The sequence below is a fragment of the Suricata suricatta genome, chromosome 4 (assembly GCF_006229205.1).
Source record: "Suricata suricatta isolate VVHF042 chromosome 4, meerkat_22Aug2017_6uvM2_HiC, whole genome shotgun sequence".
NCBI classification, from domain to species: Eukaryota; Metazoa; Chordata; class Mammalia; order Carnivora; family Herpestidae; genus Suricata; species Suricata suricatta.
The window spans coordinates 108,453,059-108,478,351 of NC_043703.1; the positions used below are offsets into that span (position 1 = coordinate 108,453,059).

The 25,293-nt window shown below is 37.3% G+C and overlaps 1 protein-coding gene and 1 long non-coding RNA gene across 3 annotated transcripts in view; both read right to left on the reverse strand.

The window, feature by feature from the left end:
* Window positions 1-1,958: 1,958 nt before the first annotated feature.
* Window positions 1,959-6,139, reverse strand: LOC115289013. The gene is made up of 4 exons (XR_003907338.1): window positions 6,030-6,139; window positions 3,269-3,343; window positions 2,393-2,527; window positions 1,959-2,094 (listed from the first exon to the last, which is right to left on the reverse strand). It is a non-coding gene; the product is annotated as an uncharacterized LOC115289013 (long non-coding RNA).
* Window positions 6,140-13,669: 7,530 nt separating this feature from the next.
* Window positions 13,670-25,293, reverse strand: part of PELI1 (pellino E3 ubiquitin protein ligase 1) — a 55,564-nt gene continuing 43,940 nt past the window's right edge. For both annotated transcript variants that reach the window (XM_029937469.1, XM_029937471.1), the window contains exons 3-7: window positions 23,937-24,066; window positions 20,788-20,889; window positions 16,906-17,103; window positions 16,620-16,808; window positions 13,670-16,098 (exon numbers count right to left, since the gene is read on the reverse strand). In XM_029937469.1, coding sequence (XP_029793329.1) covers window positions 15,532-16,098; window positions 16,620-16,808; window positions 16,906-17,103; window positions 20,788-20,889; window positions 23,937-24,066 — 1,186 coding nt within the window. In that variant the 3' untranslated portion in view covers window positions 13,670-15,531. The remainder of the gene's footprint in view (window positions 16,099-16,619; window positions 16,809-16,905; window positions 17,104-20,787; window positions 20,890-23,936; window positions 24,067-25,293) is intronic.

A 25,293-nucleotide genomic window follows, 5' to 3' on the forward strand; every position in this document is an offset into this window, starting at 1 on the left:
TCTCAGTTGGAAGAGCCACTCTTGATCTCTGGGTTGTGAGTTAGAGACCCATGCTGGGTACAAAGATTACTTAAAAATTTAAAAAATTTTTAATTTAATTTGTTTATTTCAAGACAGAGAGAGTGAATGGGAGAGAGAGAGAGAGAGAGAGAGAGAGAGAGAGAGAGAGAGAGAGAGATCAATCCCCAGCAGGATCCACACTGTCAGCACAGAGCCCAACAAGGGACTCAAACACACAAACCCCAAGACCATGACCCAAGCTGAAACCAAGAGTTGGACCCTTAACCCACCGAGTCACCCAGGCACCCCAAGATTACTTAAAAAAATACAGACACACAGAATCTGGCAGTGAATGCTTGACAATTAACATTTAATATATTTTTTTTATCTCACCAGGAATCTTCGCTGTGCACCTTGTGGTTATTACTTTCATTTGCACTGCTGTTGGTTTTGTAAGCTGTCTGCTTTGCCTCTCCAGCTAGCCTAGGCCATCTGTGCTTTGTATCTTGAACACACACCATACATCCTGTAGGCAGGCCATCACTGCTAAAGGGGAACACAATCCTACTGACCCAGTCTTGCTGCCATCCTGGATTGAGGCATGCAAAGGGTTGAGGAGGTGGATTTGTCCCCACTCTGGACATTTCTACCCCTTTGGCATCAAATAGCAATGGAGAAATGGTGGAATGAACTCGGGCACAGGAGTCCAACTATCAAGGACTTAGCTCTGCCAGCTTTGGTGTCTTAGGTGTCTCAATTTTCTTCTTCCATACAGTGGAGTTAATGCAAACCTCATTGGGCTATCCTAACACGATGCTAGAACTATTCTGTTTACTCCCAAACCCCAGTCCAAGAGAACAGAGGCTCATTTTTAAGAAATCTTGCATCCAACTAGGCTCTGCATACCTCTTCTCCCCATTTTTCTTGGTTTCCACTGAAAACATAAGCCCCTCCATTCATCTGTCATATCCCTTCCTCTCTTTTACATCCTTCCTGGACTTTTACTCCCTTGACCTAACCTTCCTCTGTTTCCCTCTTGTTTTAATTTGCAAGTAAGAGGCTCCATAAGTCTAACTAGTTTAAACATTAGGGCATTTATTGGCTCAAGTACCTGAACATTCATCAGTGGCAAGGGATTTGGGGTTGGTTGCAGTTCAGTTCCCAAGGACTCAATTCCCTTCTGTCTTTCTCCTCCACCACCCTTAGTGTCCCGCTGCATTTTGGGACTGTCTCCCCTACTGGTTATAAGCAAAATGTCAGCAGCAATTGGGCTCACATACCTCCTCATTATGTCTGGGGGGACTGAAAGGGAGTAAGTCTCTAACCATCAAACAATAATCCAGACTTTGTATTAATTGGAACAGAATGAGCCAATCATGGTGACTAGGAGATTGTCATGTGCTAATTCAGTCAGCTCTAGCTTAAACTGTCCACCCCTGAGCCAATCACAGTGGCAAAGGAGCTGGAATCACCATGATGAATTTAGACCAGTGGTTCTCAACTGTGAGCAGTAATGCCTCCTTAGGAGTGTTTGGAACTGTTATGACTAGGGGTGACACTGACTTCCTACCCCCATTCTGTTGTACCTACCTTGATAAATGCTATTAGTATCTCTTATGGTCTGGGCTCAAGCTTTTAATTTAAAAATGTAATGGGGCACAGGGCCATCTATTATAAAGATTATTTGCCATTGGGATGCCTGAGTGGCTCCGTTGATTAAGCATCCAACTTTGCCTCAGGTCATGATCTCAGTTTGTGAGTTTGAGCTCTGTCCTGGGCTCCACACTGACAGTACAGAGCCTGGTTGGGATTCTCTCTCTCTCTCTCTCTCCCTCTCCCTCTCCCTCTCCCTCTCCCTCTCTTTCTCTCTCTCTCTCTGCCCCTCTCCCACTTGTACTCTCTCTCTCTCTCTCAAAACAAACAAACAAACTTAAAAAAAAACAGGTTAAACCCCCCTCATAAAAATGACTATTTGACAGCATTCCTTGCAAACAGACATTCCATGCTCTATGGTCAATGGATTTAAGTATCAATGGTGTATGGTCTTCTGATCCTTCCTTCTTCCTGCTGAAAAGGATGGAGTTGGAGAAACTGCTAGACAAGGACATGGAAGACAAAATCCTGAGGTCAAACAAGGAGCTAGAAAGCCTCTTGATTCTTCATTCTCAACACCTTGGTGCCCTATTCTACCTGGATTTTATGTAATAGAGCAATCAACCTTTTTCACATTTACTATTATTTGGACTTTTCTTGCAACCAAATATAACTAATATAGCAAAGCTGGATCATTCTAACTTCCTCCCCATACCAATACTGGGGCTCTAAAAGCTGGTGGTTAAATTACATGAGTAAGCAGATCACTGCCAATATCTAGTACATTCTCCAACCTCACCTGGGCCCTCAGTGTTGATCAGTGGTGTCTCCAATTCTTTGCAGTAGCCACTTTAAACCTCCTTCATGCACTTCAAACTTTTCTCTCTTCCTTCTCCCATTTCCCTCTTAATTGCTTGAAATCAGCAGTTGACCTCTGCTTATTTCAGAGGGAAAATATAAAAAACCATTAGACAGGAGCCCCTCAACTCCCCCCTCCAAAATGATCCATGCCCATTCCCCCCCTTTCCTCCAGTTACAATGAAATTAGCTTCTGAAGGCTAATTCTTCCCCTGTGCTAGTTATCCAATTTCTTCCATCCCACTCAGGGTCTACCCTCTCTCCATCAACTTCCTCCCCTATTCCATTGGCTCCTTCCTTTCAGTTTTCAGGCATCTTCAAGTAGTTCTCACCTGCAAAACGATCATATAAAAACTTTCCTTCAACCTTACATCCCTGTCCAGTTTTTTGTCTTCTCTCTCTCTTTCCCCTCTACTCCCCTCCTTCACTTCTCTCCCTTCCCTACTTGACTTTTCCAGGTCTCCACTTCATCCCTCAAGATCTTCTCAAACCTTCAGGGCATGGTTTCTGCTCCCACCACTCCATGAAAATGCTGTTGTCAAGGTCACCAACACCTTCCTTATGGCCAAATCCAATGGATATGTCTCAGTCCCCTACTTACTTTGCTCCTCAGAAATGTGACTCTGTAGACACTGCTCTGTAGATACCTCGTCCCTTGCCTTCCATATCATTCATTTCTTCTGTTTTGTTTGTTTGTCTTTTTTTCCCTCTGACATCTCTTTCTCAGTCTCTGTTATGGGTTTCTTTACTTTTACCCTACCCCTTAAAGGTTCATCTTTTCTGTCCAGGTCATGGCTTCCTGGGAAATTTCACTCACTTATCGGACTCAGGCTGGTGATCCCCAAATCTTCATTGTATCTCCAAGGTGGATCTCATTTGGGGCTTCAGAGTCCTACATTCAACAACCAACAGAACAGCATCATGGATATCTTATAAGGATCTCAAACTACATTCATCCCCCTCCCTAAACCTGCTCTTCTGTTATTCCAATATGGTAAATGAACAACCACCCATCTAGTTGTCCAGGACTATCATGGGTCCTCTTTAAGACTAATTAATCATACAGTCTTGCTAAGTTTACTCTTACATATGTTAAATATGTTTCAGATCCATCCACTTTTCTCCATTCTCACTGCTACTTCCCTCACACAGTTCCCCATCAACTCTCACATCAGCTATTCTAAAACTTTCACTCTGCCTCCAGTCTTGCACACCCATTCTCCATGGTACAGCCGAGTGAGCCTTCCAAAGTGCAGATCTGATCTTGGCATCCCCTGATTCCCTACAGCCATTAGGATAAAGTTTAAAAACTTGGCTTTTCTTACAAAAGCTGTCTGTTATGTCTCCAGCCTGGTTCTTTGGCCTCTTCTCTTGGCTGTTCCCCTCCTTTTATTCTCCATTTAGCCACATTCAACTTCAGTTCCTTAAAATATCAGCTACTCTATTGGTGTTGAGCCTCTGCACAAGCAGAGCTGTTCCCTCTGCTGGGGATCCTATTGTTGCTGCCCTCATCTGCCACCCTCCCTTATCTTTGACTACCTTTACCTCCTTTCAGGTCCTTGATTGATATCCCTTTCATCTAGAGAGCCTTCTTTGACCTCCCAAGTTTGGTTCAGTGCCCCTCCTATGTGCTCTGTGCCAATCACAAAGATTGACATCTTTATTTCTGTCATAGCTCTTACACATATTGTAATTGCTTATTTGCCCACTTCCTTTCACTAGATTTCAGCATTCTGAGGGTAAGGACCATGTCTATTTTACTTATCTTTGTATCCCCAAGTGTTTCTCACTTTCTAGATGCTCAGTATACTTTTAGTGAATACATGAACCCAAAGTAGGCATTTGGTATTCAATACATGTTTCCTTTTCCCAGTGGCTAAACATGTCTGACTAGTCAGGCAATTAAGAGATATTCAACAAAACAACTCTCGTGGTGAGTGAAAAGAAAGAATCTCTCTTTTCAGACATTATTTAATGTTTTTTTCCTTAATCACTAAAGTTTAACAAAGCTCTGTAAATTGTGATGCTCATGCAGAGAAAAAGATCAAATTACAATTTGCTCTTGCTTTCCAATTAAGCTGTCAACAGACTTCCTTCTCTGAAACTTCCCCACGAGTCCCACACGATGAGGAGAGAGAAAAGGTATATCATAACTGTCAGCAGAGACCCTTATTACTTTCCTACTCTGCTCAGGAGTGGAGTTTCTCTCTCCTGTCTTGTGATCTCAAGGTTGCTGGAAAATTAAAAATAGCTCTTCATCATTCATGAAGGCTGAAGGGTCTGCTTCTGCTCAAATATCCAATGAATATTTAACTGAATGCTGACCATATACAAGACATCCTCTTATTTGTCACAATCTCAGGTTTTATGAGGGATCAAACTTTTGTCTCCTGTATTTTCTTACAGACCTCCCTTCAAATGGGGGCCTCTTATTCTATTACCAAAGGCCCCCTAGCCTTCAAGAAGCAGAATGAAGTCAGAGAAATAGTTTCAGTCCCAGTCCAAATCACATTAAGACTTAATACACTAAAAAGAATTTTGCTCTGAGTTGCTTTTCTAACATATTGATCATAAAGCGTTGCACTACTTATACTTTGATTCAGTTTTTCCAGATGGTTCCTAACTTATAATGGCTTGACTTCACAATTTTTTGATTTTATGATAGTTCAAAAGCGATACACATTCAGTAGAAACTGTACTTTGAATTTTAAATTTGGATCTTTTCCCAGGCTAGCGACAGACAGTTCGATCCTCTCTTGTGATGCTGGTTAGTGGCAACAAGCCACAGCTCCTAGTCAGCCACGAGATCAGGAGAATAAACCACTGATACACTTACCATCACTCTGTACCCATACAACCATCTGTGTTTCACTTTCAGTACAGTATTCAATAAGTTACATGAGATATTGGATACTTTAGTATAAAATAGGCTTTGTTAGATGATTCTGCCCAACTATAGGCTAATGTAAGTGTTCTGAGCACATTAAGGTAGTCTAGGCTAAGCTATGATGTTCAGCAGGCCAGGTGTATTAAATGCATCTTCACCCTAAGATGGGTTTATTGGAACGCAACTCCATTGTAAATCGTGGAAGATCTGTATGTATATATTAGCCCCTGACACATGTTTGCTAGTCATAAAATAGTTTTTCTCCATGAGAAGATATTTGCTCCAGAAAGGGGATCAAATTTTAGAATTATTAATAAGCCAAATCCACTTTTTTCAACGTCACATAGAGAACTGATCTCCTGGAATTCCCCAAAACATGGCATTCATTACCTCTTTGGCATCCAGATAAGCTGAGTTTGCTTAGACATGACACGAGAAAACAAAAAGTAAATGCTGGCATTTTAGAAATGCTGTGTTAGCTGGGAATAAACCTTGCAAACAAGCAAATGAAGGAGGGTCTTAAAAAGTCACTGTGTTTTTACCAGCCAGGAGGTTGATGTCAGTGCATAAGACTCCATTTTGTTCCATCATACCTAGTTCTCCAAATAAAGACTTCTGTCACCTTTCCACTTAAAGAGAAACTGTAAAAAAAAGCAAAGTCACAAACTAGATTTCCTGAAAATGTTCTCACTTGTTGGCATGTAAATCTTCTCTAGTGAATGCTGGGTCCTCTGGTTACAGGTATTCTTGCAAATTACACCACGGGTATTTTGGAATCCAGAAGGTTAACTGGTAGCTCAAAGTGTCAGCTGTTATGAGCAATGATAATGGCATATTATCATTATAAAGTTAATGTAATATTCTCAGAGTAAAAATTCAAACTACTACATGTTGTATCAATTCTTTCATTCATGTCTCTCCCATCTTGTAGTATATTTCACGAGTAAGCAGGTTTAATACATCATAATGAAGAAATACATAAAAGGGTTAAGATCAACTATTCAAATTCCCAGCACAATAAACCCAGGCAGATAAAAAATATGTTCACACTGTTGCCACAGATCAACATAGAACTAAATTCTGATACAGGCTCATAAGGGTGGCTTCTTGGAACCTGTTAGGGGATTTCTCAAGTTTCATCAGTGCCCTGAATTCTACACCTCAAACCAGACCCTTTCAGAAGTGTTTCAGCTATGAATAGTTTAGAATATCCTTTTCTTTAGCCATTGAATGATTAAAAAATACTTAAACTGAAGATAATTTTGTAACTTCTTTAAGATTCCTTGGTTTTGTTATATTCCAAAGAGGCTTCTGAGCTCTCCAACTGAAGGGGCCATACATCTACCGAGCTGGGGCCATCTGCTCTGACAAGTATAATTCCACACATAGGACTCACACCAAAGTCTTACAGGACTAAAATGAGGTATAATGAGTATTAATTCGTTGATGCCAAAGAGTTGGATTATCTTACTTCCATGGGCTAGCAGGTAATGCAATTCCTAACTGCAATAGAGCCAAGGAGTTAAACATAAAAGCATGTTACAAAATTACAGGAAATGCTGCCTCAGTAGAATTGGATCTTCTCCAAAGGGGGACTGCTTATCTCAGTATTTTCGAACTCCCCTCACTCAGTCTCTAGTTTATTTACAGAGAATAACTGCTCATTGTTACCTGCTCTGATAAAAGAACATCTAAAGACTGGTATCTGAGGCCAGACTGGACTAAGGCTTGGATTCATGCCTTGTCTGAAGAATTCCTTGTGTTTGTGAAATTCCACCCAGATATTTTCAAGGGTCCTTTTGTACTTTTAAAGGAATTAAAACACTTTAGTAAATAAATATAGCCATATTTGAAGTCAGTAGTAATAATAAAACTGCAAAAGCACTTTTAAACGAACTCTGGGTTGTAAACTCTCCAACTATTAAACTCCTATAGCATATGCCAAAGTGGTAAACAGTCTTACTGCTTCTCTGCAAAAGGCCACGTCTCAAGAGCAGTATCTTTGACTTTGGTAGCATCACATCATGGGCATCACTTCATTGTTCTAATCATTACCTCTGTGACTAGATACCAACTTTGTATAGTACACCTCATTCAAGGATTCCTGCTGTTGCTGAGTTCTGAGTAAAATCAATCAAAAATATAATTAACATTTGCCTTCATGCAGTGTGACTAACATAGAAATTACACTAACAAATGTGTTAGAATTTACACATTCAAGTGAACACTGATTCTTTCAAAACGTCATCTTGAGAAGCTATACTTATTCCAAAACTGGAAGCGGCTGTTTGGTGTATGAGTGTGAGGCAGAGGGACAGAGCTCCAAGAAACTGCCAATCTCTAGATGTTATGATTCCTTCCTAGTTTTCACACCTGGGTGTGTGGATAATTATTATGGTTTTGGTGGGGATGTGGGAACAGTAAATCTGTTGTCCCCTAAAATTAAAAAAAAAAAACTTATAGAGATGGGGAGTGGGGGAGGGACAGAGAGAATCCCAAGAAGGCTCTGTGCTGACAATGCAGAGTCCTATGTGGGGTATGGTCCCACAAACTAAAATCATGACCTGAGCTGAGACCAAGAGATGGATGCTTAACTGACTGGAGCATCCAGGTGCTCCTGTCATTTCCTATCCTATCCCCAATCCCTGTTTACACTCAGCTTTGGAAATAATTACTTTAGGAATCCTAACATGTTACCAAGACCCACAGTGGGAAATTCCTCCCATTATACCTCCTCACCTGCACCAGAGCCCAACCCAGCTTTGGGAACTCACACCTACTACATAGGTCTTGGATAGCCGTTTTGTGGGAAATCCTTCTTTTGTCCTTGTACAGCTAGTCCAATTCAACTACTATCTCTCCACCTAGGGATCTGTCTCTCTTGAGTCAGGCTTTGGACAACTTTATGGGAGTAATTAGGGTTTCAGATGCCATTATTATTAAATTATATCATGGATAAAAAAAAAGATCTTGAGTTGACTGGCAATATAGTAATTTTAAGATTTTAATGAAACATTACAATCAACATTTCAAATAACTCCTTTTTGTTGTCTTGACAAAGAAGCCAGTTGAAAGTGAGGAGTATCTGTATGTGTTGCATTCTTGCATGGGTGTGTTATGCAAAACAACTGTGCTAACTTCACAATAAACAGAAAAAGTAAAATAAGAGCCTTGTCATTTGAGTGAACATTCATGTTGGCTGAATGATTCATGTAGAGTACCAAAGGGCTATTAGTGAAACTACTGTACAAGGCTTTGATTTTTATGTCCTATTCTTGTGTTTCATTTCTAAACTAGGCAACCTTTTAGTTGAAGGATTTCTGAAACCCATTATCCTCTACAATTGGGAATCATTGTTTATATTACAACGAGAGTTGATGCTTTCATTCTATTGGCACCTTTAATTTTAAAATAAAAATGATTAAAGTGCAACATAGTTATCTCTGCTTCAACAAACGAAACTTGGGAATTTAACTGAATCTTGGTGACTCGAGTTCCTGTGTTAGGATGAACATAGGAAACAGAAGCTCTAGTACCAGATTTATCAGTCAGTAGCTACTTTGTCTGACTTGGCTTTGGTTTCTCAACTGTAACTTGATTGTCAAGATTCCTTCTAGTTTCACATTCTGTATTTTTATTGATAGTTACACGCAATAAGATACAGCAGAACTTCAGGAAATTCCAAGGCAGACAGATCTTAATTTTCCCTTTCAATCTTGGACTGCTTTTTGTACCTTTCGGACCAAAGATAGGCTTCCAAATCTGGATGACATGCTTTGGGGCTATAGTTGATATCCCTTCTCTTTTCTCCAGGAGAATCTTTTTTGTTCTCTTTTAGCATCATCCATGGGTTTCATCTTCTTACCCAGTCACCTACTTATTGTCACTTTCTGCAATGTCTTCATGTTTTCCATTTTTATCTTTTCAGCCAAAACCAGCATATTTTCTGACAAATACCTTCAGCAATCTGCATTATTTTGACTGCTTTTGTTAATGCTCCTACTTAGTGTTTTGGTAGCTTAATGGTTCAGAGTTCTAACCGTTTCCTCAATTATCTAAGAAATAGCTTTTGAGCATCTATCATGTGCCAGGCACCATGATAGCTCATCTACTTGGGAAAGCAGCAGCAGATAGGACACCAAAAGCACAGGCAACAAAAGCAAAAATAAATAAGTGGGATTCAAAAACTTTTGCATAGCAAAGTGAACAACAGAACAAAAAGACAACCTATAGAATAGGAAAGTTTATTTGCAAACCATATCTCATAAGGCCTAAATTTCTAAAATATATAAAAAACTCTTATAACTCAATAGTAAAAACCCCTAATAACTCAATTAAAAAATGGGCTAAGGACTCAAATAGCTAGTTCTCTGAAGATATACAAATGGCCAACAAGTATATGAAAAATGCTCAATGTCACTAATCATCAGGGAAATGCAAATCAAAACCACAATGAGATGTCATTACACATGTCAGGTTGACTATTTTCAAAATACAAAAGACAACAAAGTATTAGCAAGGATGTAGAGAGGCTGGAACCCTTGTTTGGAAAAGCAAAAAAATTTTTTTTAATTCCTCAAGAAATTAAAAGCATAACTACCATATGATCCAGCCATCCCATTCATTTCTGGGTATTTACCCAAGAGAATTGAAATCAGGGTCTTGGAGAGATAATTAGCACTCTCGTGTTCACCATGGCACTATTCACTAGAGCCAAGGCATGGAAACAATCCAAATGCCCGACAGGTGAATTGATAAAGAAAAAGTAGTATATTCACACTCTGGAATACAATTCAGCCTTAACAAAGGAACTTTTGCAATAGGCATTAATATGGATGAACCTTGAGGACATTATGTTAAGTGGAATAAGCCCATCATAGAAAGACAAATATTGCATGAATCCACCAATACAAAGCAATGGTACTACATCCTGGATGTGAATTTCTCTGGTTGAAGGACTAGAAATGATCATGAGTTTCTGCATCAGAGAATTTGTTGCTACCTTCCAGGGAGCTGCATGGATCTTATAACTAATCACGTTTAACCTACTAAAAAGCTTTGTGCTAAATTGATTTCTGGCTCACAGTTAGCAAGCTTAAAGGTCTTCATTAAATCCATTCATGCCGCTTCTGGTTCTATCTTATTTTGTTATAATACCAAACCTTTTTTGGTTGTTTTATTCTTTAAAAAAAATTTTGCTACTGATGTTTAATCTTCTTAGTTATAATTTTGGTTAGCTATCTTAAGTAATTTTTTAAAAACTGTGCAAGAAATAGACTTCAAATCCCACTCAATGAAAAAGGGGGAAGAGCAAATATGGTGGCTGCATACACAGGTATGGAACAAGACTTCCAAGGTTCAAATTCCAGCTCTTGTATTCATGAGCCATGTGGACCTTGGGCAAGTTACTAGATAATGCTGTACCTCATTTTTGTTGTGAAACAGAGACAAGAGTTCTTATCTTGCAGGGCTGCTTTGAGCTTTAATTAATATGTTTAAAATTATGCATTTAGAACAAGCCTGACACATAACAAATACTCAAATGTTAGCTGTGAGGAATTTATTTTATGCTATGGTTTAACTTTAACATACATAGCTGAACTTACATCTAATGTCAGCCTAAACAGACCAGCATTCCCAGCATACCATCTAAGAGAATGTCTGGATTTGGACGTGATGCTTTAGAACACTTACTAGGAAAACTCGAATCTTATTTACTCCATTTTCTGCTGACAATATTATCAAATACAGGCATATTTCTTAAAGGGAAGCTGGATTTTGAAAGCTGGACTTAGAGGTTCAAGAATTCTTTGTTTTCCATAATCACCTGAATATTAAAAAAATTATGAAAACAAAACACAACTTGTGCTTTGCCATGGCCAGAAAGAATTTGAAGCAGCAAAATACTAAGATTCAATAACACCTGACTTTTTTTTTTTAAGGCAAGACCTAAGGAAAAAGATGTACATAAATGAGAAGGGAGAAAAATTACATCAGAATACGTTGGCTAAAGGTAGTTACTGTAGCTGAACCTCATTTCCTTAGAGGGCAGCCGAAATAGAGATAAACATGAGAGGTGTCCCAACTCCCTATTTCAGTGAAAGGAAGTTTGCCATTAATCAGGGGAAATACTTTGTTTCTAAGGTAGCACACTGTCTATGGAGAACATTGATCATGATGGTAAAGAACTTTGACAGAAGCTTTAAAAAAGCAGAGATGGTTTACTTTTGGCAAATATCTTGTCTAATACGGAGTCTTGATCTAACGTCCAAGGAGAAGTTCCTGATTCCACAAGCAACGCACCCTCTTCCCAAACTTTTAAGTCCATAATCTCCACTTCAAACAGTAATTCTATTCTTTTAGTTGCTCAGGCTAATGGAGCTGAGTCATTGACCCCTCTTTTACAACCCATATTTGATCCGCCAGCAAATATTGTCAGCTCTGCCTTCAAAATATATCCAGATTCTGGCCACTTTTCAAATCAGCCCCATTGCCACCACTTAGATCCATGCAACCATCATTTTTTCCCAGGGTAACTACAATGGTCTAACTGGTCTCCCCAGTATCACTCTGGTCTATTTTCTCTATTAAAATAGAAGTCCAAGCATGTCAATTCCTTGCTCAAAATCCTTGTATTGCCCCCCTCTCACTCAGAATAAAAGCCAAGCCTCAGGAGGCCCTCCACGATTCAGTTTCATCCCCACACCCCAATGATCTCTACTACTTTTCCTTTTTGGCCTTAACTATTACGCTTCCCTTTCACACTGCATAGCTACACTGGTGTTTTGCTATTACAGAAATACTCCAAGCACACTTTTTCTTCAAGACTCTTGCAATGCTACTTCCTCTGCCCAAATACTCTTCTCCTAGGTGTGGCTTTTCTCTTGCCTTCCCACTTAATAATGCAAACATTTCACACACACCACAGAAGACATTTTCTATCTCCCTTCCCTGCTTTATTCGTCCCTTCAGCACTCTTTCCTATCATCCTGTGTCTTCAATTTTTCTTACTTGTTTCTATCTTCCCCACTAAAATATAAGCCCTGTGAAGGCATAGATTTTTTTTCTTTCAAATCACCCGAAGTGTAGAACAGGGCTTGGTGCAGAGTAGATATTCAAATACCTGTTGTAAGAATTTGTGGATAAAATTTGAATGTGTGGACTTAAAGCGTACTTACTTTTGAAAATGGGAGCAGGAGATAGAAAGATAATGCAGTTCAGTAAGCAGAATTTTGGTATTCTGATTTGCTACAGGGTTAATGCTTAGAACATAAATACAAAAGAATGGATCACACATCTTTTAGCCAGTGGTCTCTAAGGTGGGATAATGCAAGATGATCCATCACAATGAGGGGCCAAAGTGTTAAAATTATATTTATCTTATAAATTAAAGAAATAATGGATGGATTTTCACTGGTGCCCTCACTCAGTTGCTCAGAAAGTCAGAAGGTCATGCATCACACATGGTTCTTGAGGTATCCTGAGGGAAGAGTAGAGTAGGAGTATTCATGTCATATATAAATATATTTACTTACATGATTATTTATTCCTATACTATTTTGCATGTACCAGAATACTTTTAAAATGATAGAGGCAATTACAGCTTCAAGAAGACAGCCTGGTAAAAGAGTCTTTCTTCTGGATATTTCCCCTCTCTTGCTTCATGACCCTTAACAGGTTAGATGAAGGGAAATTTCCTATACAAATTATGGAATATTTAGATAATTAGATCACTTTCATAAAAGATTTAAGCCATAAAGATTACCTTTCCTGAGAGTGCATTTGGGAGACCTAAAAGCAACTTCTTCTCCTTGCCAGAATACTGACATTCCCTTAACACAACTGAGCAAGTAGAAGTGTTTTATCAGACATCAGCAGAATGGATTAGACAATATTCAAAATGTTTGGACAGAAAAACACCTAATGATTTAAGTAACCTGAGTTTTCAAAACTTGAATTTGATAGAATTCAATAGAAATGAATCAGACTTTTCATAGTTGGGAGGAGGAAATTCAGGGACTTTGAGAAGAACATGGACCTTTCATGGATACTGAGACACTGTTTAAACAGTGTAGTATTCAACTTGCAAAGAGCCAACTCTCCAGCAGGACATAACTAAGGCCTCAATTATTCAAACACTACACAAAGTTCCTTTATTATTAAGTAAGAGACGCTTTCCCAAGAGAACCAGTGATTTAAAGTGTTACATTAAATGCAAATTCTTCATCTATTTAAAGTGAGTATTTTTGAAGTGGGGGGGAGGGTAGATTTGTCCACAAGTTTTTGTGGTTTCCCATTCTCATTATGCAATAATGAACTCACAGAGACAAATTCAAGTAACTATTTTGAAAAGTATTTACTTAGTTTGAATAAATTAATTGCAAATAAAAATTAGCTACAATATATAGCCTGAATAGAAATGACTAGAACAAATACAACACAGGACTTGATTTCCTTGCAATAGTCACAAAGCATGTGACTATGCGGAAAACTTCAAAATCAATTATATTTCTTTGAAAAGGGGGTAACAGCAGTTACTGATACATCACAACTAGTAAACTTATAATACAAGTTTCCTGACATGCATTTCCTGAGTGAACCCAAATGATCATTTTTAAAAACAAGGAAATTTTGACAAGTTGAATTAAAGTAAAAATAGTTCATGGCTTCTAAGCAACAGGTGTTTTTTTTAACCAAAAGAAAATGCAGAACAGCATAGTAATAGTTATGATAAATTAAAGCTATACTACCACATACAAAAATTTGCTAGAGTCAATTAAGTATTACACAACTTTCAAACTAAAGGAACACAAATCAGAGGATTAAAAAAAAGATTCTGTCTAATCTAAAAGTGTACTGATTTCTACAAGTGTCACAAAGGATTTGATGTAGTGCAACTGTCTATACGTCCCTTGTGGTACACTGAAAAAAGGGAAGGGGAGGGAGTGAAGAAACGTTTCTTTGCTTCTTGAAGCAAAGAACTTACTGGAATTAGAGAATAAACATACCGTGCAAGTATGTCCCTCTACTCAGCTGTCACTGTGCTCGTCTGCCAACCAAACATTTCCTCGAGTCACACGGTGGCAACTCTCCTTAGAATTCAAAGCCCACATAGTTAAGGCTGGCCTGCTAGGTTACAAAAAGGGGGCACTGTTGTCATCCAACCCTTCATCTCTCTCTAGATTTCTTAATGCCTGGATAAGACCACATACGGAATAATCAATTAATGAAGCATTCCTTTTTCTAAAAGCAAATCAAGTCACTCTCTTCCTTGTTAATGTATGCTTTTTCTCATGAGAATGGTTTTTTTCTAGAAACAGTGAACAGATGAACCACAGTTTATATCTAAAAAATAAACCTGCCAAATGTTGCTGGTACTAAAAACAGATTAGTTATCATGGGAGAAAAATAGATAATCTAGATTAAATTGCATATTCAAAGGAGCATATAAAATGTTTCTTAGCATTAAGTTTTTGTTATATACTACACTTGAGAGAAACATTAAGAAAAAGAACTTTCCTGATTATATTCAACGTGGTTAAAAACAAACAGCTCTACACAATAGTAACTAATATGAATTTGGTTTTACAAAGTATTTTAATTTACCAAATTCCATATTTAGAAGGTGGGGGAGAGAGGCTCTCTTGTCTTTCTTTCTAAGCTTGCAAATCCTTGAGCTATACTTGCTAAACTACCATTCACACCAAGAGTGTGACACCATCGTTACCATGCTACTCTATCAAGAACATTCTAAGATATTTTCTATAATAAAGATAAATAGAAAAAAGTTAATATACACGTTGCTGTATTTTACAATGTTTGCAACAAACTGTAAACTAACATAGTTTGAACCAACAGTACCCTCAGCTATATAAAACAATTTTTCAACACTGAGGATGGGTGATTCAAAAACATTAAAAGGAAGGCAACAAATTAGACTATGTCTTTTTATCCTCAAAATAGATTTCCAAAACTCAGAATTCAGAAGTCTGGTACTTTCAGAAATTCTTTTCTCTTGAGTTTCCCAGATTTTTTGATCAGAAATTGTTACTATTTATTATAAATGTTTTAAAAAATTCTTCATCTTAATGCAAATGACCAGAGCAGAGAAACTGTGACATGGACAACAGGTTGGAAAACCCAACTCACTTAGCTTATAAATTTATAATGTAGTCCTGGAGGACAACTGTCTGTTAGTCTAGAGGTCCTTGGAAAATAAGTCTGATGTAGCCTTGTTCACCAGCCAACTGATGTGCACAAAAGGGGCAGGCTGCGTGAAAGGTATGAGTACCATGAGGAAGCGGGATCTGGGACCAATAAGCAGTTGTCTTTTCTGAACACACATGCCCGCATGGGCTGAACGCATGGGTTGGAGGGCCGGCGTCCACATAAAATCCAGCTTCACATCCAAGCCACAGAGGGACATAGGGACCAACCGACCTACACATGGGACATTCACGATCTTTTCCATCACGTTCTTCTTTGTTTCCCCAGTTATGATAGCCATGCACATGGCCGCAGTTTAGATATACCCATGGTTGTTTTTCATCGACAACATCTTTCCTCTTCATACTAGGAAACGCTAGTGTGTTGAACCCTACAGGGCACTGAGGTCGTGCTGCATTGATTTCCTGTCTTAAAGCTTCTAAATGCTTCACTGTAGGAGTGTGGGAAAGGCCTTCTGCAGTACGCCACAGCAATGTTGCACCGCAGAGGTCAATTAATGAGCCATCTTGTAATTGATTGGTTTCAATTTCCACCTAGAGGAAACAAAAAACACATTCACCACTGTGTTTTCCATTTGTACATGAAAGTTTTGGTCTTACATGCTCCTTACTCAAGAATCAAGATTTCCTATGACTGTTACTAACTATAAGAAACTCTAATGGTAGTTATGAAAAATGTAAGTTTGAAAATGAAGGGTAAAATATTGAGAAAGAATGTATTTCTTTTCAGCCTTATGGTAAAGACAATTTATGATTAAAACATAGAGGTAAGAGGGGTGCTTCGGTGGCTCAGTGGGATAAGCATCTGACTCCTGATTTCAGCTCAGGTCATGATCTCACCATTTGTAGGGTCAAGGCCTGGGTCGGGCTCTGCACTGACAACATGGAGCCTACTTGTGATTCTCTCTCTCCCTCTCTCTGCCCTTCCCCTGCTCATGCTCTCTCTCAAAATAAGCAACGTAAAAAAAAAGTTTCTGTAAATACGTAATGCATTCAGTACAACTCACTCTATGTGTTTACTATACCTACGTAAGAAGCTACCTCTCAATACTTACCATTTTTCCTCTCTGCTGAGCTGATCTGGTTTCCCGCAGGCTGAATACGTTTCCACACACGGATATTTCTCTCCATATTCCAGGTTTGGAGTCTTCTGTGAACCCATTGCGTGGATGCATAACAAGAACACCATTAGTGGTCAAACCATCCATCTGTCCATCCGATGTCTTCCACTTGGCAGCCTTCTCCTAGTAGCAATAAGAAAAGTGAACTTCCATTTATTTGTAAATTGGAAACAGAAATGGTTATAAAATAATGCATCATTTAGGAAAAAAGCTTTTTTACCCCAAGGAAGATGTTTTTTGAGGAGTCAAATCCTGCAGCATAAATCCGTGCTGTAAAGGGGGGATTCCGTTCACATATTATTCTACAGGCAAACCTTGATATAGTGCTTTGCACTGACTGTGTATCAGAATTACTTTGGCTTCCAGGAACTGTGTCAGTTACTACAAAATCAATTGGACTTTCAGTTGACCGACCAATCTAAGGGAAAAAAGAAATACCCATAAAACTACTGAAAGGAATACAGTGGAAAATCCATTCAAGAAAGGTACAATATGATGAAATCATTAAACCTCTGGAATTTCTAAAGCTCAAACTTATACTTAACTCTGAGAACATCTATATCCTAGAAAACTAATCTGTCAAATTTGTTCTGGTGTAATAATCATTTAGAGCATAGAAAGAATTAAGTGGGAACTTACCACCCAGAATGTTATCAAACCCTCAGGGAATGCAGAGTTTGGAATGGCTGAGATTTTAGATGGTTGCAAATTTTAATTTTAACCCCTTTGGATGGAAATATGCTTACCATGTATTATTCTACCTTCTTTAACAGAATATAGGGAACATACAAATAAATCTTTTATGATGACTCAAGGACATTAAACTACAAAAACCATTTAAATTAAACTGAAATGCAGTGATGTCTTCAGGTGCTATAAAGGTATACAAGAATGCTGATCCTTATGTTAATGTTAAAAGTCTACACAGGTTTGCTCTGAGGTCTTATGTATACTTTATAGGTATTCTTGTGTCTTTTCTTTCAACTATCTTTTCTTGCTGTTGCGCATACTCGTCTTTAGCAGCATGCTCTCCTCTAACCAGTCACAATTATTCTATTGGTTGAGAAATAAAAAAAACTAAACCTCAAAGAACAGTATTTCAAAAGGTTCTTGGTAAGATCTTAAAGGAGAGGGAGCAAAGAAAAGGAATTTCAGTCCATGGTTTATGTGGCCTTTATTTTACATGCCAGATGTCCTTTTTATTTTCTTCCTGGTTCTCGGCCATATTTCAGAGAGGTAAGGTTCCCAGTAAGAAAGAGTTCTGGTGGGTGGGTCAGCAAATTAAAACATCTTCGGAGGTACAAGCTAGTAAAGAAATTAATTTTCATTTTGAAAGATGAAAGTTGAAAAGAAAAAAGGAAATCAGCGGAATAGATGACAGAACTGACAAGTGTCACAGAGTTTTAAAATAAACATTTAAAAATGATCAGTTCATTCATGTTATTTGTTATAAAGTAATGTAAAATTAAAGAAAGTGGATACTGAAAAAAACCCACCAACCCTCCACAAAGCTGACACTTCCATCTTTGCATAGTCAAGCCTCAGGAATTCATCATAACCACACACTTTTGGATAAAATCCTTTTAGCTTTTTTGTCCTATCATCAAGTATAGGTCTTTGGATAGTTTTAGAAATTAATTGGTTGGTTAACAAATGTAAGATTGGAGGTCTCTTTTCCTGCTTTTTCAAAAGGTAACAATATCCAAAGAAAATTGTCTCTGACTTTTGAAACTAAAAATATTTCCAAAAATAAAGGCTCTTTTAGATCTAAAAGATGTAGGCCAGGGAATAGATTGTGGATTGATATTTAGAATCAAGAAATTCAGAAGTGGCAATTATTTGGGAGGAGAGATTGTTCCAGAAGAGTTGATGATATTTGATCTGGGTCTTAGAGGAAATTTAAGACATCAAAGCAATATTGGTAAAGAAAGGTAAGAAGGAAGAAGAAATCTCAAGAATTTATAAAGAGAAGGAACCTCTGTGATCATGATCAGATTCCAACATGTAATTTTTGTGTGTTAAGATAAATTTTTGTAATTCTTCCTCTTTCAAACTGCTACTATTAATTTTAAAAACATAGATCTTATCATGCCATTATCTCCCACTCTCATTAAAAACCCCAATGGTCATGTGCTCATTTCAGCAGCACATATATTAAAAACCCCAATGGTCCCTTACAGGCTATCCAAACTTCTTAGTTTCTTATTTCTATAATAATTAGGAATTGACCTCACAATTTGCTTCCCACATTTCCAGCTTAATTTCATATCATTACTATTCACACAAAAAGTATATTCTAGCTATAAGCAGCTTACTTGTCAATCTACCACACTGTGTACTTTGCCATCTCTTTTGTCAGAATGCCTCTCTACTGGCTGGACTGGCAAAATCCTACTCAATTTGACTTAAAAGGAAAAAAAAAGGCCTGGATAAAAAGGCACTACTATTGAGGCTTTCCCTCACCCTTCTTCAATTCAATCAGAAGCCTCACATTTAGACTACTAGTGTGGCCTATGAATATGATCAATTTGTAATGTCTCCTTTATTTACTTCATAGTGTCCACCAACGCAGAGCTGGAGTTTGGATAGCTAATGAATTGAATAATAAATGATCTTGTTCAGTTTGGAAGACAGGGAATCAGAATGCTTATAAAACCAATTTCTCAAAGACTGGCTAATTTATTAGGGTAGTTTCTGATATATCTCTATTTTTTTAATATAGAAATATTTGGGTTTTCCATAGATGTAATGCTTGTAGAAGGAGCATCATGACTTATATTAGGAAAAACTCTCCATTCCTATAAGAAAAGGAGAAAACCAAAAATGGTGCTACTTACTTAAGAACCTTCTAAGATGGTAAAGACACTGTTCCATAATTCAGAATGCTTGGCTTAATCCCAATTTTGCCCCCACCTAACTTTGTAACATTAAGATTTCAGTACATTTATTGACAAAAAAGAAGGGATAAACAAGTAAATTAAGGTATTATCCAAAACTAAAATTCTAGTCTGGGGTCAAACATCTAGATAGCATCTTGATTGTTTAAAAAGCTAATTAAGCACATTCATTTTAATTGGCTGTCAGTGAAAAAAAATGTGGAAAATCATCCTAAAGCTTATGTTAGGTCCTCATCAAGACCCCAACCTACATCTTAATTAAGGGTGTTATTTAATTTCTTTTTAAAAAAAGCAAGAAAGACATAAACATATATCCATATTCTAATATTAACTATGGAGAAAATATTCTAGAAAATTCAGTATTCTATTAGAAGGAGAGTAAGGGACTTCAGAGAAGTATTTTGTTATTGATTATAACTAAAGACATCTCCAGGCCTCTCCATGTTCAATCTTGTAAAATATAGAAAACCTGAAAAGCACTGGGACAGTAATTGTAAAGGCAACATTAACAGGTACTTTGTGTTCTGTTTCCAAAAAACCCAGGGCTTTACAAAACCAAATAAGGGAGAAGACATCATGAATTTTGTTTGTCTTTGGGTTTGACTGTTTTATCATCTATCAATTTTATAAAAACATCACCACTGGATTGGTACAAAAATGAGAGAAAAAAACCTTTTACTGCATCAGCAGCTTGGAGCAAATATGTGCTGAAAAACAAGCCTGATCACATACATGATATGGACAGTAGAGACTGCTCATATATTTTGTTGCCTCGAGAGGAAGGTGGGAAATAGTGGCAAAAAACGGTCATAAATATGTGCACAATATTTCTTGGTTCCTCTTTTGGGGTAATAACAACTAACTATAACTACCATTATTAATAGCTAAGTGTTTACCACTAATGTGTACTAACACATTTAAGCCTCCTAAATGTCTTCATGAGAGAAGCTCTATTATCTGTACTTCACAGCAGGAAACGGAGGCATAGAATGGCTAAGTAATGTTTACTAGGCATTCTGATTTCAGAGCTTATTTCTTAACCATGCTATGCTGACTTCTATACATGAGATTTAGAAATCAACATATTTTAATGAAATACATGATTAAAATACAATAATGATTAATATGAAACACAGGAAGTCACCGACAATAGATTTTTAACTCTTTTGTTTTCTTAAGGAAAAAAAACTCAGATGTCCTAATACCTGAAACATATCAGTGTTGCTGTCATGAGTATATTCAACCACCACTGTCTGGGCCCGAGATAAGGTATATGATATGCTGTGCTGGTCCTTGTTGCTTATTGCCTAAGAAAGAAAAGATTAATAGCAAAAATTAGCTGGTAGGGTAATCAAATCAAATTTTAAAAAGGAAAATAATGTATTACATATTTGACACATTTTCTCCTGAGATTTAAGGGAGAAATCAATGACTTTTCCATAACCCTCAGGTGTGACAGTAGCTTCTCGGGCGAGTGGAGCGTACAAAAATAATCTGAAGATGTTACAGAGTCAGAGCATAGTTTCCTTGTACAAAAACACTGTAAAACCTGGGTCTTACAAATATTTTAAATTATAAAATAATCAAAATCAAACCCCATGTAGAAACTGAAAACAGTACTCAATACTGCTTTAGTAAGGAGAGAATACAACATTTTTCAAGATAATGAAGAAAATTATTTTTATAATAACTCAAAGAATTACAATAAGTTACCAACAAGCAGAGTTATCTGGTTTTCTTAACCATTCTGTGACTCTACAGATGACAAATATTTGCCATATGCTGGGCCAGATATGGAAAAATTCATAGAATGATTAAATGTTACCAAAGGAAATGAATATAATGCTTACGACTGTACTTCTGACTTATCCCAAACTAAAAACATTGCTGAAAAGAACTTTTTGGTTTTGTTTTCAGGCGTTCTCTATGTATATGAGTTTAAGATAGTATCAGAAAGGGGGAAAACCTGCACAAAGGAAGTGGAAACAGACTGCATAAAAGGAAAACAGATACAAAGACAGAAAAGAATGATTTTACACAGCAATGAAGCTAAATTTAAAAACGTTTCTTATTTAGAACTTTGGCATTATAAATCTTTACTTGGTTTCAATTCATAGGTAATCTGTAACAGATAAAGCCCTAAACAATAGCTTTAAAATTAATTAAGATTTAAACTAATTAAAAATTTCAAATATTTAAAAAGAATAAACAAAACACCTGAGTACCAACTATCAAAGCATAATAATGCCATGTTTGGTTCTGATTTCCTAAAAGAAATTAAATTCAAAAGATAATACCAATATAGCTTACATGTTCTTCTCACTCTCCTTTCTTCACAGAGGTAACCAACCTCATTAAGTGCACTGTAGATCATTCCCATGCATGTTGTTAACATTTTAAAAATAAACATTATATAATTGTTTTACAGATTTTAAAACCTATAATTACTTTAATATAGCATAAAGCTATGATTTTTCAATCAAATAATTGCCCAGAACCTTGGAAGTTAATTCTTAATGGCTACAGAGATTTGAAAATGCAAGTTTTTGTATACTTTGAGACTGTAACCCCTAGCTTTTTTAGCTATTAAACCTACTCTTAGATTAAGAGTAACAACTATGTCAAGTCAAGTTCTCACTGGACTGAAAAGCAGGGTTTAATCATATCCTAGATGACTGCCCCAGAATAGGGTATTTTAGAAGGGGGATCATAAATATTTTCTCTATGATAGTGGTTCTCAACCAGGGGTAGTATTAGCTGTGTAAAGGGCACTTGAAAATATGTAGGTGCATTTTTTGGCTGTCACAGTGATCTGAAAGCTTAAATGGCATTAGTGGTTGGGACAAGCATATTAAATGTCCTGAAATATATGGGACAATCGTGCATAAAGAACTGGCACACCTGCAAGAGTACTCCTGCAGGGGTGATTCTGGAATAAAGTTTCTCAGGTTGGATCAATTAGCCATTCTCTTTCACTACCTGCTTAGCACATCCCTTCTCTGCAAAAAGAGACACTTAGAAGAAATTGTCCCTTTTCTACATTCACTGGGTCTCAAAAAGTAATACAGAAGGCCTCGTAAAAGCAAGAGGACTATTCTAAACACTACACTGGGCACAAACATATCCAATTAACTTCAGAACCTGAGCTATGATTTAAAACAAGTCATCACATGCCAATTTCTCTGGCTCTCATTTATTTAGCTTACAAAGCTATGCCTCAGATAGTATAAGATTAGTGCACATTCCAGGTCTGCTTAGCTCAAGAGACAGGTACTTCCAGAAGCTGAGGAACACTTTGTAATGTTTATTCACTCAACACAGTATCAAATACAGTCTGTGTTACAAAATTGGAAGTAGAGAAATTCTCAGAAATGCAAAGATTTGAAATTCCCCCTAATTGTCTACCACTCCAGGAAAAGCCCACATGTTCTGAAATGATGGCTCAGGTTCTGGAGATTTTGGTAGGGAAAGAAAAAGGAGCTAAGAGCATTAAATATGCCAGGAGACTGAGGAGTTACACTGCAGATACAGTTTGTTATTTGCTTTTACAGCTTTGATTCATCTTAATAATTACTGAGGTCTTTGTGCAAGGCACTATGTTAAAAGCTTTGATGGTGTCTCAGTTGGTAGAGCATCTAACTCTTGATTTCGGCCGAGGTCATGATCCCAGGGTCATGGGATTGAGCCCCACATCAGGCTCCCACTCTGAGTGTGGGGACTGCTTAAGTTCTCTCTCTCTCCCCACCTCTGCCCCTCTGCCCTACTCGTGCTCTCTAAAATTAAAAAAAGAAAAGAAAAGAAACTATAAGGGCCATAAAATGAGTAAACAAAACATAAGAGTATACAGAGAATCTCTGATAAAGACCCTTAGTTTAAAAAAAATCACCTCATCCAACGATGCTTCTAGAACCTGAGTAGGCTTATTATATACTACATTCCTCGCCCGGCCCAGGAAAGACCCTCTCTGGTATCAGTGGAAACTCCCTACTACTTCTCAGGGCAGACAGCTGTATAATTCTAAATAGTGGATAAAGCCCTGGCCCCAACCTACTATTTTGTTTTTTAATAAAAATGAATGCTTTTTTTTTTTTTTTTAATAAGAAAAGGGAATGTTTCCTTCTAATTTCCACCCACTGGTCCTGGTTTGTCACTTAAAAAAAAAAAAATCTGACGGCCTTCCATATGGCAGCCCTTCAAATATTATGTCTCCAAAGTGTCTTTTCCCATCCAAACAAAAGGAAACTTCTGGTACAGAATGTGAAGTGAATGCTAGAGAATATAAACAACATGTACATGTCTTTCAACTTCTCCAAGTTAACTGATTTATTTTAACTTGTGTTTGTTTGTTTTTTACCTTTGCAGCCTGAGGAGTACAAGCAATATGCACAGTGCTGGGCTTCACCCCATTTGCCTTAGGTCTTTTAAACAAAGCAAATCTACTTTTCCTTCTTCCTCTATCACCGTTTGGGAGAGATCCATTATACCTGATGGGGGGAAAAAGTGTAGGTCATCTCTTTTAAGAACCACTCAATTTTAAATTAAATGCTTTACTTTGCCTTCCAGTAAGGATCAATCCTCAATTAATCATCTATTAGCACATTATAAGTATCTCAAATCCTGTCTAGTAATTGATGATCCCCAGACCAGCTGTCTATGAGTATTAAACAAAATGAGATTCTGGTTACATTCCAAGTCGCAAAGAAAATTTTCTGGATTATAAATAGTTTTAAGTTATACATATTTTTCTTCCCTCTTTAATTCAAGATAATCAAGAGCTGATTAATGGCATATCTGATACCTTAGGACTCATGAATTTTAGTCTTCAAAAGACTCAAATTTCCTGGTAGAAGAATTTAACTTGGAATAATTTTTTGGAGTTAAAAGCTGTTTGTTATTAATACATTAAGATCTATGTGATTTGAAATTACAACATCGTAGTTACTATCTAAGTTTCTAATCTTTTAAACTTAAACTTAAAACTTTTTTTGAGAAAAAAGATTTTTAGGTCTCAAAGGGTCTTAGATGATCTTGTCTGTCATTTTACTGAAGAGGAACCAAGGGCCCAGAATGGTTAAGTGACTTGCCCAAGGTCACATATAACTAGCAATGCTGGAATAGACACTGGAATGTAGCATTCCTGACTTCCAGTCAAGCTCATTAACTCCCTATCATCTTCCTAGTTTCTTTTACTCTCTCATCTGAAACAATGGACACATTCTCACTTAAACAACAACTTGTACGACCTGATTCTAAAACATGTTGTAATATACAGAGAGCTGTCTTCTAGACAGAAGGGAAAGTATACTTTGCAATTTCTAGTTTCTGAGATTTCTAGCTAATAGACTAATATTGTGTCTCTTTGATTAATGCCAAGTTTAGACTCAATAAACTGAAATAATAGAATCATCTGTTCCTCAATCTTTAGATTGTGTCTATGTAAATGGATGAGAATGCTTAGGAAGCAAATACGTAGTGAGATCCTGGCCTTCAGAGTCATCGTATCATTATGCCTCTACCACTCTCTCATAAGAACCACAGGGCCATAAGCACAAAGCAACAATGTTCTCAGGGGGACAAAGGAACACATAAATGCTAACCTATGTGAAATGACCTAAAGCAGGGAAGGGATTTTGGTAAAGTCAGCTGAGGCAAACTTTTCTAAAAGATGGGCTAGGGAATACAAATGTAATGACTATAGGACTTTAGATAAA